The 20452-nt window shown below is 39.5% G+C and overlaps 2 protein-coding genes across 2 annotated transcripts; both read left to right on the top strand.

Annotated features, from left to right (window-relative positions):
• Nucleotides 1-5: 5 nt before the first annotated feature.
• Nucleotides 6-3210, top strand: ppcdc (phosphopantothenoylcysteine decarboxylase). Its single transcript, XM_068722568.1, has 5 exons — nt 6-223; nt 1076-1171; nt 1514-1642; nt 1735-1903; nt 3048-3210. The coding sequence occupies exons 1-5, from the start codon at nt 80-82 to the stop codon at nt 3140-3142; spliced, it is 633 nt and encodes a 210-aa protein (XP_068578669.1). The 5' UTR covers nt 6-79; the 3' UTR covers nt 3143-3210.
• Nucleotides 3211-9007: 5797 nt separating this feature from the next.
• On the top strand, nt 9008-20004 carry cunh15orf39 (chromosome unknown C15orf39 homolog). Its single transcript, XM_068723204.1, has 3 exons — nt 9008-9176; nt 12295-15534; nt 18048-20004. Exons 2-3 carry the CDS (start codon nt 12336-12338, stop codon nt 19151-19153), a joined length of 4305 nt encoding a protein of 1434 aa, XP_068579305.1. The 5' UTR covers nt 9008-9176; nt 12295-12335; the 3' UTR covers nt 19154-20004.
• The last annotated feature ends 448 nt before the right edge of the window (nt 20005-20452 follow it).

The following is a 20452-nucleotide window of genomic DNA, read 5'->3' on the forward strand; positions in this document are numbered from 1 at the left end:
TTTACGGAAGTAGTTAGTTACGTGAAAAGGAGTTCAAGGGAGCGACAGATTGTCGACCTGTTCTTGTTGAAATACGAATATGCAGACAGCGGAGCATGTCGCCGGTCTAAAAAGTGATTTGTCGAAATCTTGCGGGACGTTTCGTGTTCTTGTTGGCGTGACGGGAAGCGTTGCATCATTGAAACTGCCTCTTTTAGTATCCCAGCTCCTTCAGCTCCCTGGGGTGAGCTACTTTCGTCTCCATTCTTTTTATTCAAAGCCTGCTTTCAACGACCGTCTCTTGTGTCTGTCTGTTTCTTATACACCAAGTAGATGCCAATGCACCCTCACACATTATTGTTTCCCCACGTGGCAGAGCGCACAACTCACCCCTGACGCAAGATGGAGATATTGCAGCTGTAAGCCAGCTGTGTAAAACATATTGTTATTATAGTCCTATTAGTCTCACACATGACAGTAAGGGAGATATCTGTATTATTGTGAGAAATGTTATGCAATACATAGAATAAGGACAGTGTTAGGGCTTTATGTTACACTAAACACATTTGGGAGCTGTAACCATCCTAAATAATTGCATGGATCATTCAACACGAGAGAAACTCAAACTCTGGGAATTACACTAAGTAATTAATTTATCTAGAATAGTTTGTAATAATAAATATAATGGGAAAAAGTCATAATATAGTGTGTCATAAAAAGGGTCATAAAAAGTCATAGCATGGTATACCATACAAAAAACTCATACAAATGATCATTTAAAAAAGTCTAAATATAGTTTATCATTAAAAAACAACATTAAAAGTGATACCTTAATAAAGTGATAGTGTATCATGAGGTCTTTAGAGGTGCAGTCAAAACCACATGCCCGGTATTATTTGGAAAATCTTACCACACAATTCTGTTAAAGGTGCTAAGTTTTTCTAAAATGTAAGACCCATAAATAGTCCCCAAGATAAGATCAGTTACTCAACATGTGTATGAGTCTCTCTTAGTTTTCCACCTCTTCAGCACTATAGCAATACTAAAAAGTGCTTTAACATCCCTGTGACTGTTACTGTCTTGTTTTATGCTTTAGGTGGATGTAAGAGTAGTCACCACGGAGCATGCCAAACACTTCTACAACTCTGCAGAGGTTTCAGTAAAAATCTACAGTGACAAGGATGAGTGGGAGGTAACAATTAATTTTTTTTTAAATGTCCTAGTTTAGCCATTATTTACTGACAGTCTATAGCAGAGTTTCTCAAACTTAGTGCTGCTGATCAGCTGACTGGATTGTGTAAGATTTAAAAAAATATATATTTTAATAACTGGTGTTTTTTTAGTATTTAATAAGTGAAATAAGTATGACACAATCTGTATAGAGTCCATTTTAAGGTTGCTGTATGCCATTAAAATGTAACTTTTGAAACTTAAAAGAATATATGCAAAATGCCATTGAGTGATTTTGAAACTGGTCTAAAGTATCATGCCACGAGGAAGTGAGTGTGTCATTGGTTGCATGTCTCTGTTCTAGCTGTGGACTCAGAGAACTGATCCCGTGTTGCACATTGAACTACGGCGCTGGGCAGACCTACTCGTCATTGCCCCCCTTGATGCCAACACTCTTGGAAAGATTGCAAATGGAATTTGTGACAATCTCTTGGTAAGAGGATGAATGTGATTACCTACAAAATGTTATGGCAAATAATAATTCCTAACATGATTTCTATGGAATTATTTCCATGTCTTTGGCAGACATGTGTGGTGAGAGCCTGGGATACCAGTCGCCCTCTCCTCTTCTGCCCCGCAATGAATACAGCTATGTGGCAGCATCCCATCACAGCCCAGCAGGTATCCAGGCTAACAGAGTTTGGATATGTGGACGTCCCCTGCATTGCTAAAAAGCTAGTATGTGGAGATGAAGGTGGGTTTAAATACAAGAGAAAAAATGGAAGATATTAAGTATACAACCTCTACTTTTACCTTGAGATGTCTCAGAATGTGGGACACAACAGAACACATTGGAAACATAAACAGTACTCTAGCTTAAAGTGCTTCTATTATACAGATTATAACATAACTGTTTTAGGTATGCAGGTCAATCAAGAAATAATTCTTACCTTAAATGACATAAGTCGTCCTCAATGGCAGTAATTGTAAAATGGCGATGCAGAAAGATGTAGGAATAGAAGTGAGTAGTGAGTAGACAAGTAATGTGTAGTAGTACATGTGACCATATGATATGTGTTATATGGAATGTATCTTATGGTTATATCTGACCACAGACTTCAAGCTTTCAACCAGAGAGGGGTCTGTGTGGCTATGTAGCATACCTATAGCTTTGGCATACCTTCAGCTTAACATATCAATAAATATCAATGTGTTATATCTGCCTAACCTTGATTTAACTACTAGCTCGTCAGTTATATTTGTGCTTTTCATTAGAAAATACTTAAAACTCAGCTAAGAGTCTACTACTTAACTTACTTCCATTTCCAACAAATCGAAATGAGGTTGGACACGAAACGGGTTGGGGATGTTTGTTTTTCCAAGCGACATCCATTAAGTAAGATTAGATTGTTTGATCAACTCAGTCATGTACCGGCTAGTACACCAGAGGACAAATTGTTCTAAAAAATATGCCAAATGCCAGAATTGCTTTGGGGAGAATACACTTCTTTCTTCAAGCATATCAACAGGTTGCACCGTTTTTTTATGTCCTTAATTAACTCCTCTGCTTTGTAAAGTACTTTCTTTGTCATGTGACTCGTGGTAATGAGAGTTAAAAAATGCTGTGTCTCTGATAGTGGTGTGTCCCCTTGATGCACTGGTGGGTCTTAACAACACACTTAAATGACCCGGCCAGCACAGATTTAGATATGCAAACCCTATAGGGAGTGTAGAGAATATGTTTATCAAAGTGTGCCTGTGAGTATGGAGAATGTGCATAAGAAGTAAGAACAGGTATGTGTCTTCATTGTATCATCACTTCCAGGCCACTGACTGCTAATGTATTCTCTCCTACAGAAGATGTTTGTGTCACTCTGTAATTCTTTACTTTGTTGCAGGTAAAGGAGCCATGGCAGAGGTATCGACTATTGTCAGTGTTGTTAATCAGTATCTTCAGAAACTAGATGAGACATCTCAGACAACATGCAGATAACATTGTATTGTACATTCAGCTGGCACCAAAACAAATAGAAAATAAAGCATGATGACTTGTCCTCAAAATGTGTTTGTGTCCAAAGCTCCAAGGCCCTACACACCCATGACAAACTCACAGAGTTGTTTTCATCCATTTCACCTCTTCTTGCTGGGATGACACAGGTTTATAATAATTGACTGGCATCTTCCAGACTCTTCTGTTAGTTTTGTTTCAGGGCAACATGCAAATGTGTGAAAGTTTATTTCCTTTGCAGCATTTAATTAGTGGCATGTCATCAAGCAATTTGTCAAATTACTGTAAAAATTAAAAATGTGACCTTTAAAAAAGGTCATAGTGATTCCTGTACTGACACACTGGAACTGCCTTTGTGTTATACATAACAGAAAATAATTGGAAAAAATACTGGCAGTGTCAAAGATGAAATAAATTTCGATAGAATTTTTTTTTCAAATAGGGATTTTAACCATGTTTGTAAATGTTTTCCTTCAAGGCTAATGCTGGACCCCATTTTCCCATATTTTGTATTTAAGTGACTAATGGGGACATTTTTATTTAGAATTTGTACAGTTTTGCAGTTTTTCAGTGTCAAAACAACATTATGGAAAATGACCCTACAGGGAAATAAAACATTTTTCTTTACCTTTCGCTTGATGTGAAAGGTAAAGAAAGGTATTCTTGGAGCAGCAGCAGGTCCCACTCTTTGCAGCGTTCTTCCTCTGTGGACCTTATAAAGCCAATGCACCGACACCGACACCGGGGGGCGACTAGCTCACTAGGCTAAGAGGGTTGTGGGGGGCGACTAGCTCACTAGGTTAAGAGGGTTGTCTGGGAACCGGAGGGTCGGCAGCTCGATCCTTGGCTGGAACTAACTACGGGTGGCAATCGAATTCAAAGATCAAGACAGGCCACCCGTAGTTATGTGATCCTATACGGGTGGTGTCAAAATCATCTAAATATTCAATCATTACATCAAGAATCTTTAAGATAACACTCTGCGATTTCTGTACTGAAACACAAACTCTTCCCTGCCGGCACCATGCCAAGCACACACATGGGAGAAGTTTGCGTCTTTCTGCAACGGATCTCCTATAAGGTCTCGGCAACAACCCCACATGGTTACATTTAGGACAAGTTCATATTTTAGGTCAAATAGGTAGAAAGCCCTGAATGCAAACTTATCCAATGTGTGACCACAGGTGTGTGAGATTAACTGGTTTTGAATGAACTGGTTTATTTTCGCGTGCCTGAGAAAGGTATGTCGTAGGAGTGGCTTTTAGGGACCCATGTCGACTAAGCAGGAGGTAAACATTTGGATCGATGATCCTCTGTCACGTTCTTTTTACGGTGTGTTGCCACCTCAGCCACATCGGTTTTATTCGTTCTACTCCGGAACTACTTCTTGCTTAAAATTATATTCAAGGGTGCGTTTGCTTAGTACAATCCCATGTGAAACAGCAAGCAAAAAAGTTTTTTTTTTTTTTACTTGACTCGTGTCTTCGGTATCTCAACCACAGCCCCACGAACGTGTAGTAAATTGTACAGCAAACTGTTCCGTGTATTATAGTCTTTCAAAAGATACCGTAGAAATAATGTGACAGAGAGGATAATCGATCTAAATGTTTACTTCTTGTTTAGTTGATATGGGTCCAGAAAGGACAGTTCATTAAAAAACAGTTAATCTCGCCACACCGGCATTCACGTTTCCACTGTTGTCTTCTGGCAACACGTCACCTCTTGAGATTGAGTCATATATTAACATAAACAACATAAATGTTGGTCATAAAAGAAGGATTGACTTTCTCAGAGAAGAGACATTTGAATGTGTTGGAAATAAGTGCATGTTTACAGCTTAATGACAAAGAAATTGAATTATCGTAAATGGGTCCATTACTGTTCTTTCTTGGTTGAGTATTTACACTGTCCATTCACAGTGATGGTCAAGTCAATACATGCATGTGCTTATTAAGTCGTCAATTTTAGTGTGAACAACATTCTTCTTGTCTGAGTAGTTGTAGTTTGAAATATTTTTTCCATAAGGCACTTTGACATACTGACTTTACTGCAGGACACATAACATACAAATGCCAGCTGAGGTATGTTTCTCACAGGTTCAGTGACGATTGGGTACAAGTAGTGTCTTAATTTGATCAACTTTTATTTAACTTATGGAGACAAAATTTCTGATTAATAATTTGGAAAAGGGTCCTTATATTATTGTGGCTTAGATGAGATGATATACGGTACTTTATAATTATACAAAGTGCTCTTAGCCATGACTGGAAGCAACAGAGGTCAAAAGTGATGAAACCCATGTTTGAAATGGTTTCACATGTTTATCTTTGTGAAAACACTTCATCTTAACAAACCAGTCTGCATTATGTCAAGAGAAGACAGAAGGGAATGTCAAACCAAAGCAGACAATGTCTTGTTTGTTAGTGAGGGGAAGCAGATAGTAACAACTGTCTTGCTTTAGTTAAACGGTAAAGAGCTCAGCCTTGGAGATACGTCTGCTTTCATTAATTATCATGTTGAACAAGAAGTAGGTCTAAATACTCAAACATTGTTATCCAGAGAACTAAAACATTTGGCAATAACATAGTTACAAAACAGATTCACAAACACAACTCAGTGCTGTTTGTATAAAGTTGATTATTTAAATTCCTCTATATTATACCTTTTATTGTTTTTGGAAACATGGTAATATTCCTGATCACATGCATCACCGGTGAATCCTTACATGTATTTCTTTGTCATCAAGTGTAAACACTTAAATCCAAAACATTGAAATATCTCTTCACTGAGACAGTCAACTCTTCCTTTAAAACCAACATTTGTGCTGCTATTGTTTTGTTTGTCTATGCTCTCCAGATACCGGTTGTTATATTTTATCTTAGTTAATGTCTGTTGCCACCAAATCCTAGGGAGGCTGGGAGAATTTGGTTTGCAAATAACCAGGGACATTGATACTGTTGAGCTGTCGAGGTTGCAGCACATGGAGGCATGTGAATGGCTCTCCAGACAAAAAACATCCTTCCCTGAGCCATAACTTGTCCTGCTGCTATTGGCTGCTGAGTGATTCTGTTAATGATGCCAAAAGAGCATTACATCAGCCACAACGATAAGGGCGGTGTTGCTGAGACCTTGGGCAGCCTACAGGTGTGCCTGTTGTGTATAACACCGTGTTCTCACAACTAGAATCCTCAAAACTACAGACAGATAGGCTGTACTCAGATGCAATGTGCTTTCAAGACTACTTTTAGACTACTTTCTTTCTCTTTTTCTCTGCTAATTAAACAACCTGTTTACCAAAAGATGTTTATTACAAGAACTCACTAACTAACAAAGTCTCCCAAAAATACATTGCAGGACAAAACTGTGATTCCCACAAATTCTAATATAAACACTTTTGTAAATGAAGGCTTACGTATCTAAATATAAAAAAGCATACCAGCTCAATCCCCATACTGCCTTCATACTTCCCTGTCACTGTCTGTTAAATGATTAGCTCAGCTACTTAAAACAAACTAATTACTGCTATTGTTCCAATCTCAATATGAAGCAATGGTTCAGCATTTTTAAAAATCCATCACCACCTTATGCTCGCTACCTTCAGATATGAGTAACTTCATTTAATCATGTCCACATTGCAGAGTGCATACTTTTCATAGTGCATAGAGTCTGTGGAATGACAAACACGAATTTCATCTATATAAACACTTGTTCTCAGTGTCACTGTGTGCGTGCATGTATGTGGGTCTCGTTTGTCTGTTGCAACTCGAGCAGTCTCTGGGCTCAACATGTACTCTGTGACCTCTGGGAATGTTCAACAGTGTTTCATCAGAAACTACATCCTGAGAGATCACCTGCTCTACTCCCTGTGTCGCCACATCTCACCTTATTGACTTTAAAAGTGGTAAACATATTGTACTTAATATATGTATTATGTGTATTTATAATGTGCTGTATGTTACAAACAAATGCAATTCTAAAGTTGTGTATTTACCATTAGAATAAATATAAATAATAAAGTAATAATAATAATAAAATATAAATAATTTACAGTAAATATCCTAATAAAAGTCCTGTGAAGCAATGATATTTTTGTGTAACAGCTGCTACTCATTTATCACTCTTTTTGATGGCCCCATGCAAAAGACAAACCTTCTTCAAGATCCTTTGTTTATCTAAATAACGGTTACAATTATCTGCTAAATGTTTGCTATGGATTATTTGGGTGTGTTTATGTACATTAGATATTTAACAAAAGCAAGTTTCATGGAGAGGAATAACCTTCAACAAGACAGTACTGCTAATTATGCTAGCAGTAAATATTTGCGTATCAGGAAATACAAGGCAGGAGATTACAAAAGAAAGATGAAATCAAATAGTCGCTTCATTCGGTGTAATCATTCACTAATTTAGCTACCAATGGGTCCCCAGGAAGGATTATAAATGACAACACTTTGTACTGCCTGTGTATTTGCCTTCCAGTCTACAATACTGTAAGCATTAAATGCATTATTTTTGCCTGTAACATTTGTGTTGCTGCATCCGCATGGCACACTGTTCAGCCCTTAATGCTCTGTGTTGGTTAGCCCTAAGCTGTAATGCCATGGTAACTGGAAATAAGGGAGATGTGAAAGCACTCCGTGGGGATAACTTCATGCCTCCTCTCCTCAGTCAAACCCCCTGACGAGCGTCTCTTTACCTGCGAGGCCACAGGGACTGATGGAAGCTACCAACTTGTCTAGACTAAACTGTGGCACTCCCACAGGACACACAAATTAGACTCCAACTCACAGGTGAGGAGGGACTGGTATGATGCAAGTGCAACAAGAAATTAAGTCATTCAGAGTTTTAATCAAGCAAGTGGAAGAATTTAAGCTTACAATAATGCTGGATTGCATGCATTTTTGTGCAATGATCTGCCGCTAAATCAAACATACTTTACTTGTGATATTACACTGTCAATTAATCATGTTGTGCACATATCAACTAGGCTCATGGACAAATGTGGGGCAATTCTGTCTAAGGTAATAGCTGACCTGATTTTAACTTTGGCCAACCAAAGTCAACCATTAACTACCAGATGATGTAAACAAATGGGGATTCTGTGCTAGAGAGTTTCTTCATAGCAGTTATTTTTTGTCTATACAGCTATTTATAGGTGATATAGACTGTTAATTTCTTAAAATCCAATACCTTATCCTTTTGCTCTGCAGTTCACGGTGACATGCACCCTTTGACAGTCTGGATACAGCATGGTACCTGCATGCATGAGACTTTAGCCGTATTATAGCAAGCCTAACCATAATGCTTTTTAAGGGAAACACTTCATATGATTAAATTGTTTTTTTTGTTTCCTATTCGTCATCAAAAGCTAAACAGATTGATTCCATTCATTACTCTATTGTATAGTTCTCTTTGTTGTAAAAGTGCAGTGGGATAACTTTCAGGAGGTCCCAAACTCTTTTTTTTTTTATAGCTGTGAATAATACAAAAATAAATGGATGCATGGTTGCAACAAAAAAAAGACTCGAAAACTACGATGTCTTATATCTACTTGGAGTGAAATAATATTTATATCAGATTATGTCTTAATTGTGGTGATTGAGAAATCCAGATGTGTTGTCTGTCAATTAATGAATAAACTCTAATTACAATTAAGGTGGCATCAGCATGCAGCCGAACATTAAAATAGAGCCAATAGAAGTGAAAAAGTGTAAAGCGGGAAAACATCACATGTGTAGACAACAAGCCATGAAGGGACAGAGGGTGTGACTCCGCCTATTGATCAAAGTCCATCCTCCTCCCTTTTGTCTTTTCTTCAGTTTGTTAACTTCTCCAAAAGCCGCATGGACTTCGGATGAGCCGCCCAAACCGCTTGGCTGGCCTTCGTTTCAATTCGTTGGATTTTGGCACATCCGGATTTACCCGGTCCGTTAACAAGCAGATACTTTCCCCTCTTTTCTCAGCAGTGGTGTTTCATGGAGTCTTTGTGGAAATCATTTATTGTCAACACAGCAGCGAGGTAAGAAAACACATTTACTGCTCAATCTTCAAAAATCCAAATGAACAACAGATTATGATATCAAATCGTGTTTAACAAACACACACGCATGGGTGTATTTTCTAAGAAAGCATGACAGATTGTGAAACTATTTGATGTCGCCAAAGCATCGCAAGTGTTTGAAACTGTGTTTTTTGTTTTTGCCCACAGTGTGGTTTTAGTTTTGCCGTGGTTTGCGACGCTTTCGCAGCGTGTATGGAAATCACTTGCACCGTGATCGAGCTTTTGCGCTTATATTATTTTCATATTATTTGCGTTTTGTTAATTTTAGTTCATGCTGGCAGGGCAACAAGCTCATGTTTTCTTATTTTAGTCTAATAAAAACATTTGGCCTATAAGCGACACAAAAAAAGAACCTGCGAAGACACTTTTTTCTCAGTAAGTTCCTCTTTTATGTTTGTACTAAGTCATTAAATTAGTTACTTTGAGACTTAGCCTACTTTCTCGGAAATAAACTTATTTTTCTTATGTCACGTGAACTTGCTGACATCTTCCAACTTGTCTTGACCTGACAGCGCCGACAATTAATCACCAGATTATTATAACTTTTAGATTTTTTTTTTTTTTTGCCGACTCACTCTTTTCCCACGTGGTTTAAGGCTCAGCTTGTCAATTTGGACGGTTGCTTTATGAAGTCACTCTCTATCGCATCACCCATCTACAGATCTGGGAATGCAGATCACACACACACACACACACACACACACACACACACACACACACACACACACACACACACACACACACACACACACACACACACAGTGCAGCTTTCAGTCATCTGAAAACAGCCCTGAGCGGTTTCCTTCATGCACATAGCCTAAACCCCATTTCCCTTATGCAGATAAGCTATCGCTTTTCAGTCTTTCTGAAAGGTGTCAACAGGATGAACTGTTAATATCTACGTTTATTTCACTGCACCCTCATCACAGCAGACACATATGTCACATATATCATTATCATCATTTCATTTGTATGCAGTTGACTAGATGAATGTGTTCCCTGGATCTGATACAGCTGTTTCAACATATTGGCAGCTTTGAATTTGGCTGCCTGTCAAAAGATAGTAGGGATGTTTTGCAGTCTGATCTTTTAGTTTTTAGGGGGTTGTTGAAAATTAGTGTCCACTAGTGGGAAAACGAATAATGCAAGGTAGAACAAAAACCCACAACTTTAAAATGGCTCATGCTGTATGTCTTGCCAGTTCATGCAGATGTTTCTGTGGCAGATTTATGAGTTCATCACTTGATGAGGTCATCTTTCCTTCTCCTCCTATGCCAAACTGGCAGCAGTCAAGCAGGTTTTAAATTGTGCACAAGCTGTTGCATTATGCTGCCTTAAAGTGCCTGTTGGTAAATACAGAATTAGGAGTTTAGCATGCATAAATACTAAGATTTTAAAGGGGTAAAAAAAAGCTTGAATTTTCATTGGTTTATCTTCACTGATGTTGAAGTTGATCGATATTATAAAGTGCTAAATAATCTGTCCATCAACTGAAAATTAATCAGCAACTATTTTGATAATTGATTAATCGTTTAAGTACATTTTCAATGCTGAAATGCCAAACATTCGTTGGTTCCGGCTCTCAATTGTTAAGTTTTGCTGCTTTTCTTTTTCTCATATGATAATAAACTGAATATCTTGACCTATAGTGAGACAATTTAATAATACAGATATCACTGTAAAATTGAAACAATTTGGCTATAAAGTCCATTTTATTTGTAGTGCATATTCTCATAATCCATGATACAACTGACAGAAACATGTGTCCATATAATGAGAACCAGAGTGGAGAGAGTATTGTGGATTAGTTGTTGATTAGCAAATATCTGTCATAGAACATTGTTGCGAAAACTTAAAGAATGTTCTGTTTTAGTCACTGAAAGCTAGGCAGCTGCTTCCATAAAGTTTGTGACCTTGTGTTGAACCTTTTCCACAATAGCTATCTCAGCTGTTTTTCTTTAGCATCTTCTAGTGACCTTTCGTCAAGGGAGATAGTAAATTTGTTGTGCATGTCAGTATTTACGCATTCTTACCGAGAGGCTATGGTGTTAAGGATCGGGGCTGATTTGAGACCGAAACGTCTTCCCATATTAGGATAAGATGACATTTGACAGAACAAATTATCAAAGGACGGTTTCAAATGAGGTCCAGACCTCGACTAAATCATTCTGCTTCAAAGCCTTTGCATGTGTTACCTGCAGTATATAATCCAGAGACTCAGAGACAAACATCTGTGTAATATTTTTCTAACAAGCAAACATTTTTTAAGATAATAATTGTTCTGAACTTATATTTTAGTACTGTAGAAAATGTTTCTATATGGGAGAAGTGTATGAAAAAGGAACAAGAGTATGACTCAGGGTTTGTGGTAATAAAATGCAGAATTGAAACTCGTAATGTTGGTTCTCAGGACATTAACCCGAGATGAGAAGTGCATGTCAGATGAAGGGACACGTTCTGGTTTGATAAAGGCGAGAAGCTCTTCAATGTGACTGGGATGACACATCTGAAATGAGCCACAGTAAGACCATAAAACATCAAATATGACTCAAATGCAGTATCGCAGTAATTCAGTCCCATTGTAATTTTGATATATACAGACATGGCTTCAGAGTGAAGACTCCTTTTAATCACACATGGATAATATATCACCAACACATCAACCGGCAAAGCTGTAGGCTCCACCATGAAAGCTGGTTTGTTTATTGCAAAATGTGGCAACTATCACATTGGCCCTAAGAAACTCGACAATATTCCTTACAAAAGTGTTAAGCTATCATTACACATTTCTACTTCTTTGCTGCTTGTTGCATTTTGCTTCCACTTATGTGCATCAGCTGAAAAGGGTTTATGTGACATGTGATAAGCCACAAGATTGGCCATGTTGATAAAATGCCTCAAGCTAGTTATTACCTAAAGATGACCTCTTAATGTGTGCAAAAAGTGTTTTTGTCCCATCTGATGTCTGAGGTGGGAGTTTATTCAAGCTAATTAGAAAGATTGATCCTTTGAACCAATTTTGCATAGATATTAAATAATGAATGGCAGTGTCTAATTGTTGTTACTATGTTCTCAGGTCTGGAGCTATATCATTGCACCATCCTAACAAAGGACTATATGATGAGCAGCCAGTCAATGCACACCATTGTTGACCCAGTGTTTCGAAGCAAGATGCCGCTATTGGACGGGACGATAGCATCCACAGGACTGTCAAAACCACAAACTATGTCTGGTTTCCTGGGTAAGCAGATGCTGCAGTACGGCGGGGCCTACTTCACTCATGATCCCAGAGGAAAGGACGAGGTGGGATTCACTCCTCCTTGGAGCAACTCAAAGACCTCTCTGGTGGATCGCAGGAGTCCTGTGAGTCACTTCTCTGGCATGGATGGACAAAACCACATCATTTACAGGCAAGACAGCAATTCTTCAGAGGAAGGCCATTGTCATTCTTCCTCTCTGCAACACGCACCAGTAAAACAGGGCTTTACATTATACACTAAAAGTCCTGGGATCAGCAGTCCTACAGCTGCTGCATCAGGGGCTCTTAGAAAAGTAAAAACTGGAGGTGATAATTCATCTCCCCCATCTGAAAACTCTGTTTACTTAGCAATTCCTAAGCCAGTTTTTGTGCATAACCCCTGCTGTAATGAACTGGGTTGTGTGATAGGACAACGATACAGCGTGGAACACGGCTCTCCAAGGATACCAAACACTGTATATGAGCATGACTGGATGCAAACTGATACTCACTACACTGAAAGACCGCCCATCCAGAGGAAAGCACAAGACACACTGCCACAACAGAGAGGTTTACAGATTGAGCCTAGTGCAGAACCACTAAAGAGGATGAATGTGGAGACATGCAGCCCCGGTAGAGCAAGGACCTTTCCTGGTATGATTGACCCAAATTATAGCAGTTACCCTTGCACCCCGACTCGCACACTTTTTGGTTCTCCAAGTGAGCAGAGCCAGCGTTTACAGACATCCCCCAGAGGTTACCCTAGCTTATACCCCTCTCTTCCCGTATATGAGCATATGACCTCAGAGGTTTATCGGGAACATTCTCCCATGACCAAATATGGCCAGTTAACACAGCACCCGATGTTTTACTACTCCCAGGCAAATGTGGAGGTAGAAAACAGGACACAGTTCAAGCAGAGAGAAGATGTGGCTGTTATTCTTAAACACACAATCTCAAACCCCCGGGAGCATTACATAGTGCCTCAGTCACGTCATGGTGAAATTCCTTTGACAGGCACTGAAACGTTGCCAAATCATGCCTTGATGCAGGGTTATGAATATCCATATTATGCAGTTCCCAGATTTCATTTAAGCCAAATCAGAGCCCCCCTGAAAAGGCAATATGCATCGCCTAGCTTTCACTCTACTCGCATAAATGTTTCCCCATCCGACCAATACATGGAGCACCCCATGGCCTCTGCAACCAACCTACATAAGGACAAATCCAGCACCAGCCTGCATGCTGGCCAATCACACCCCAACTCGCCATTCCTACGTGTGGACCAAACCAGTCCTACCAGACGTGTAAGCCAACCTGGTGTCTCACCATCCAGCATACAGACTAACCAATTTTTTGCCCCACTCACCAGTCTGCACATTGACCGACCCGTCTTTCCTCCAACTGGCTTGAACATGGACAGAATCCTGGACTATTCCTCTTATGATGCCCAGGTTATGTGCCCGAAAAAGCCAAAAAGCCTTCCTGTTTCCCCAGCGGCATGGCTTCCCCGGTCACCGCATCACAGTTCAGGTCGAGTCCACGCAGCTGTACCTAATTGTGCAAATGTCCGAAAAATAATTTATTCCCCTGCTGTTGCACCAGGAAATAAACACAATGCGTGTCCTGTGTCCAGTTCAGGCACTGCTGTTCTGAAAGGGTGCCTGAAGAGAAATACTTCTCACTCATCTTCACCCATCAGAATAAAAGAAGAGGATAGGGATTTATGTGAGATGGAACTCCATGAGAAACGACGAAGGGTGGAAATGGAGAATGGAGAAGTAGGAACTGAAACAGACTCTCCCCCAATGCCAGTTATTGACAATGTCTTCAGCCTGGCACCTTACCAAGCATACCTGCAGGCATCTGGAATGTTATTTCCCGGCAGAATCGTCAAGTCACCTGAGCAGCGTGAAGATAAAACCATGCAAGACATAAAAGCGAAAAGGCCACATCGAGATGAACAGCAGTCTGATGTCCGTCTGGTTTCCAAAGCAACGTGTGCAGATACTCCAACAGAGAAGCATGCTGTAGAGATCTTTGAACCCAAAAATATTAAAGTGGAAAAAGTAGATCCATCAGACCCCGATGACTCCTCAAAGACTCCTGTTAGTCAGAGGTACTGCAGCAAATTAACAATCAAAAAAGAACCCAAAGAGACCGGTTCATTCAACAGCAAACTCATGTTGGTGATAAAGAAATGTGAACCTGATGAACTTGAAAGTAAACCCTCATTAGCAGATGAAAAGGAGACTTCACATGAGTCCAAACCTGCACAGATGAACTCGTCTTCTCGGGCTGATATATGCACTCTGCATGAACAGCAGGTCACCCTGCAACCCAAGTCCATTACTCCACCTCAACCCCCTGAGAGCAAACTCAATTTTAAAAACATTCCTCCCCAGTGTCTGAAACTTTCCACCTACAATTTAATTTTCTGTGATATGAAGCCTTCTTCCCCAGCTCCACCCCCAGAGAGGCCACCTGCGCAGCAAATAGCTGAAGTTATACCAAAAGCAGAAGTCCAAATGCCAGTCCGCACGCACTTCTTTGAAATGCACCATTCACTCTGCAAGTTAGTATCCGACTTTGTGTTGGCCTCTTCAGAGCAGCAACTCAGAACCTGGTTGTCTCAGTTGGAACTGACTGAAGCGGTATCTCCTTCAACCAAAGTCCAGAAAGTGTCTTGTTTGTTGGGGGTAAAAGCCAGAGAGGTGTGGCTCAATGAGGAGATGAAGTCAGCGCTCCATACGGTCCTGGAGAGGTTGAGGGAGTACACCTCCCAAGAACGCTGTCCTTTTCCACACGTCATGCGGACGGGGGCAGTGTTCCTCCCCATGTTGGTGGTGAAGGAGCTGCTGTTTCCGATGGTCCAGGGCAGCTTCATCGACCAGGTCCTGCAGGAGCACAGAGTGGCGCTGCGGCCGACCACGCTCTCCGAAGAAAAGCTCCTCATCCAGTTTCATAAAAGAGCCTGTTCCTCCAGGCTCAGAAGACTAATGTCCCTCAAACACCTGCCTGACATCTACATGGACGTGGTCAACCTTTTGTATCACACCTGTGTCTGCAAACATCTGGGTGAGTGCATGTTCACTTCACAGTTACTGAGGTAATATTGTGTGAATATTTTTCAAGTAAAGAAAGGACAGAAACGGGTGTTGCAGTGATGTAATTTCAGTTACCTACATTTATTTTAGTCCTTATTCAGTCTGTTTCCAAATCAATGGCACTCTAGGTGGTATGATTATATTTTGTCTCTTTTTGGGAACATCAAGCCAGACTAATTAGAGGTGTTGCAGTAAGCAACAGTTGTGTTAATTACTGTTCAGGAGGAAATGCTGGACACAACTACCTGAAGTACAAATGTTCATGAATGAAATGAATGAATATTGGACATTTTATTTCAGGGGCGTGCATACACATGCATATATGGGGACCTTTTTTAAATTTGTACACAGGTGAATTTTCCAATAACTACTGCACTTCAGCACTATGTGCAATAGATTAATGGTACAGTTTATTAGTTAGGCAGCTATAAAAATGGACTTTTCACCTCAGTGATGAGTGTAGAATAGTGTGTGAATAGTATGAATTGGCTTGTAAAAAGTTAAGGTTTAGGTGTAATTTGTTCTGTTATTTATATTAAGACTGACTAAGATAACTTGTATGAAAGTCATTTTACAGATAACAGTTAAGCAAAATGTTTGTTTCCTGTACAAATACTTAGAAAGATGATACCTCTAGTTGGATCATGTGATATGTACTACATGACTGCCAAAGCAACAGTGCCTCTTAGTCACACAATCTAGCCAATCCTCACTGGGTAGATTGTGTGACTCACTGATTCCTCTGGATTTTATTATAAAATATTATATTTTGATGGTGGTTATTCCTCAAATAGTCTTTTAGTAATCATATTCTTCATAATTATATTCTTTCTGCATTATTGGCCCTTTTGTAAAGAATAAATCACAATAAACTTTAAATATTCAATATAAAATCCATTTATTTTTTACAGAATCAACCTCACCTGATGTCCAAAAGAGAGTCCAGGTATATTTATTTTTTATGTTGTCCGGCAATCTCACTATTTGATTTTTCTGATTAGAAACAAGGACATTTTTCTGCTAACTTTCAGTAACTACTAACCATAACTAATCCCAAAAAATTGCATGATTGCATTATGCTTGTTATGGTGGGTGGAGGTGAGGGTGCTGAGCTGGGCTTTTGCTAGATTGCATTGGTGGACCTTAAAGATTGTGAAGCAGGCTGTTGCATCACATTACCGGAGGAAGGAAGTGAAAGCATGCTACACACAGAGGGGATTAACTGTGGCACATTTTAAGCAGAGGAGAAGATGGGGATCATCATCTTTTAACTGACCAGTTTCCTCAAAAAATCGTGTTGTTTAGTCATAGAAGGAAGTGAGACTGAACAATTGGTGCTGTGAGAAAACAGGATTTAAAGCATAAGACTGGCAATATTCTTTCTTTCTTTTTATTTGTCAACAAATCTCATGAAAAGACCAAAACAGAGCCCATTTGTAGCTACTAAAGGCTGCAAAAAAAGTTACAAAATATGTAGTTTCATTCTTGAAAAGAGGCTCAGTGATTTACAGAAACAACCGGACACTAGCTTTTACAAATGTTACTCAAACAAGAATAAATAGTGCATTTGTTTCTACTATTTTCAGTTGCAGATGTGGTGCACTAGGGAGTATTTCTGGCTCCAATATGGTGTATGTGGGGTTAACTCGAAATAAACTACAGTGCACATGGTAATCATAACGAAGGAGCAAGACACCCGGTGCAGTGGTTTGCCTCATTTGTGTTTTTAAATAGATTTTGTACAACAAAGGAGGTCTTTGGCAGAGAGGAATACTTCAGGCTTTGGTTGCACAGACCAATTCATTGTTGGCATTAGTATTTCCATGAGATTTGTTAAAATAAAAATATACTTCACCTTTTTACTTTGTGTCCTTCAAACATCGATTATATTTGGCACAGCCATTTGCTAACTGAATTGGGCTAAATCAAGTTTCTGTCAGCTGCTGACAATGGTTCACATGGTTTGGGAGCACTTGACTTTGGTATATGAACATTTCCCTTGTCTTACTATTGCCCCACTACTGTCTCCTCCCTGACTGATGGCACCCCTTGTAGCAGCTGACTTTTTTTTTCTCAGCCTTCGTGTCCACAGACTTCTTTCTATTCTGTCTCTGCTGAAAGGGTGTTTCATGGTGAAGGATCATGCTGTCCAATCACCAGGTCTGCTGAATAGAATAGTTTCTCATTGTTCTTGATTAATGAATATGCGCTGTGGGAAAATTGATTTGTCAACCTGTGTTGAACTTTGTGGTTGCTAGCTTGCTTTTTTTTTTAGGAATCATCTGTTCACAAAGTCAATTATTTTATTAACATTTTTTCAGTCACAACACCCGAACTTCCACCTTTCTCTATATTCTCCCTGATCACTAAAATAATTCTATAAACTCTTCAACTTTTACCTTTCCATTTTGTCAACAACCAAATTTTGATAAATTTCTGTATTAATTTTGGCCACTCCTAATTGCTATATTCCCTGTGTTGCAGGATTAGATATGGATGATCCTGCAGACGGAGAAAAAGATGAAGAGTGTGAGGAGACTATCAGCTGCAGGAGTCCTGTATTTTCAGACATCCCTGCCTCACCCTCAGAATCACAGCCACAGAGACGTCCCAAGGACCATGAAAAAAACAGTAATAGAAGAAAAAGCAGGATAAAGACCAGTTCGAGGCGTACGTTTCTGGACAGCAATTTGTCAGAGAAGGAAGAGGCAGACGACACCAAGAAGACTGTAAGGGGAGGTGTGCTGGATCCATTTAGGGAGAAAACCTGGAGTGGCCTTCAGTTTGAAGAGACTGAAAATACAGGAAGTGACCGTATGGTTGCAGAGCAGGATTCCTCACTCAGCACAACTTTGGAAAATTCATGGATGTGTCCGATAACCTTTGACAAGCTTTCTCCATCTCCCAGTGACACAGAAACAGAGGAATACTCCAGTCTGCAGCCTGTTGGAGTAAAGGCTCCGGGTAGATCCGAGAATTGTTCAGGTGTGATTCTCAAACTGAGGAGGATGTTTAGCGAAGGTGTAAGCAGAAAAAAGGCGTGCTACCAAGCAGTCATTCCTCAAGCAGGGTCCTTTGCTAATCCTTCCCACTTACATACTGATGATGGGGGGGGAGAAGTGAGCAGCGAGAGCGACCATCACAGGAGGACGCCCAGAGTAACCCACAAGTGGCAGAGAACGGGAAGCTTTGCTCACTCCTTAAGACCCCTCAGCAGCTCTTCTAAGAGAAAACGCAGGTCGCTCGTGAAGATCAAATACTGTCCCTACTTGTCTGCCTGCCACAGCGCTGAACACAGGAGGCGATGGATCCTGCGTTCGGCCGTCCAGAGGGCTCGGAGGGCCATGAGGTTCTACCCAGACCTGGTAGGAAAGAGGATTCGTCATTTGTACGAAGAAGATGACAAATCAGAAGTGTGGTACAGAGGGGAAGTGCTGCGCATCCATGAAGCCCACTCCAACCCTCTAAAGACTATATTTGAGGTCAGGTATGACAGCGAGCCAGAGTGGAAGTACTTCCTAGAGCTACTGATAGACTATAAAAAAGGCTGGCTCAAAATCGAAGACGAGTTCCCCCAAACAAATGTCTAGTTGCAAGTTTAGTTTTTTGCCTTGTCCTACTGCAACCATAGTTCCCCTACTGTCTTTTTTTTTTTTTTTTTTTTTTTTTTTTAACTTTCCAACAGTAGGCTGATTGATACCTTCTCAGGAATGAAGTTGGACTGGATCATTTTTTTGTAATGAGGTCAACTACACATTCTTTTTCACTTACAACTGCAGTTTTTAGAAGCTTATCATGAGCAATGTGCAACATCCTGTAGATGTTTTTTGAAGCTCTTATCTTTTGACACCTCTATCAGTAGCTTTTCTGGTTGATACAAAATTTAGATTGCGGTTATGTCAAAAAAATGCTACAACACAAAACTAATCCATGTGTTCCTTTTTAGGTTTTTAAAAAAACTTTTATCGTAAGCAACTATGAAGTTGGGTATTTACCTTCATTATCCACATTTCTGGTTAAAACAATGTTATTCTGAGTGAAGTTCGTGACTCGTAGAAATTAGAAACCAGAAAATGACAAGACATTTATAAAAGGGTTTTTACTGTCAAATAGAACCAGCCACATATATATAGGTTTACAGTAGTAGTGCCAGTCTTGTACATTATTATAACGGAGTGATTTCTCCCCCTGATTGTGGTTGGTGTTTTAGTGTTTAACTGAAGCTGGATAAGCATTAATGTAATTCTGTACTAAGCTGCTCAAGGACTTTAATGACACCTAGGCTGAGATGTCCCCATGTTAAAGTGTTTTAATCACTGTGAACCTTAAAACTTTCACCTCATATCACGTTTTAACTTAATTCTGTATAATTGCTGTATATTTCTGCAGATTAAGTTGTTCATAACATTCTCACTCGTCTTAAATAAATGTTTGTAATGACTCCATGCTGTTTAAGTGTACTTTTCTCTCCCAAAAATACCTTTTTTAACTTAAGCAACAGCTTTACAGTTTATTTTTTACTCACCAGTTTCATGGGATTTCATGGTAGATTCATCATATTGCTAATGCTTCACTGCTGAGATTACCAGCTACACCTTTCTCAACTCACCATGTAGAGGACAAAATCAATCTTATAATCTATTGCAAAGTCACAGATAATGAAACAAAAAATTGTGCTGAATGTGTTTTCACATCAGTTGAAGTGTGATACTGCGACTGATTAAACATGACGAGTCAGTTTAAAATGAGCAGTTCACTTTGTAAACATTGCTGTTGGAACATAACTTAAAACATGAAACTTCAAGTTAGAATCAACGCGTCTTTGTCCCCATCTGGTGACAGAATGTTTAGTTGCAAATTCCCTTTTTAAATTTGAGAAAATTGTTGTT

This window comes from Cebidichthys violaceus, unplaced genomic scaffold (genome assembly GCF_023349555.1).
Source record: "Cebidichthys violaceus isolate CVI_PGR_0920_01 unplaced genomic scaffold, fCebVio1.0.p SCAF_3, whole genome shotgun sequence".
NCBI lineage: Eukaryota > Metazoa > Chordata > Actinopteri > Perciformes > Stichaeidae > Cebidichthys > Cebidichthys violaceus.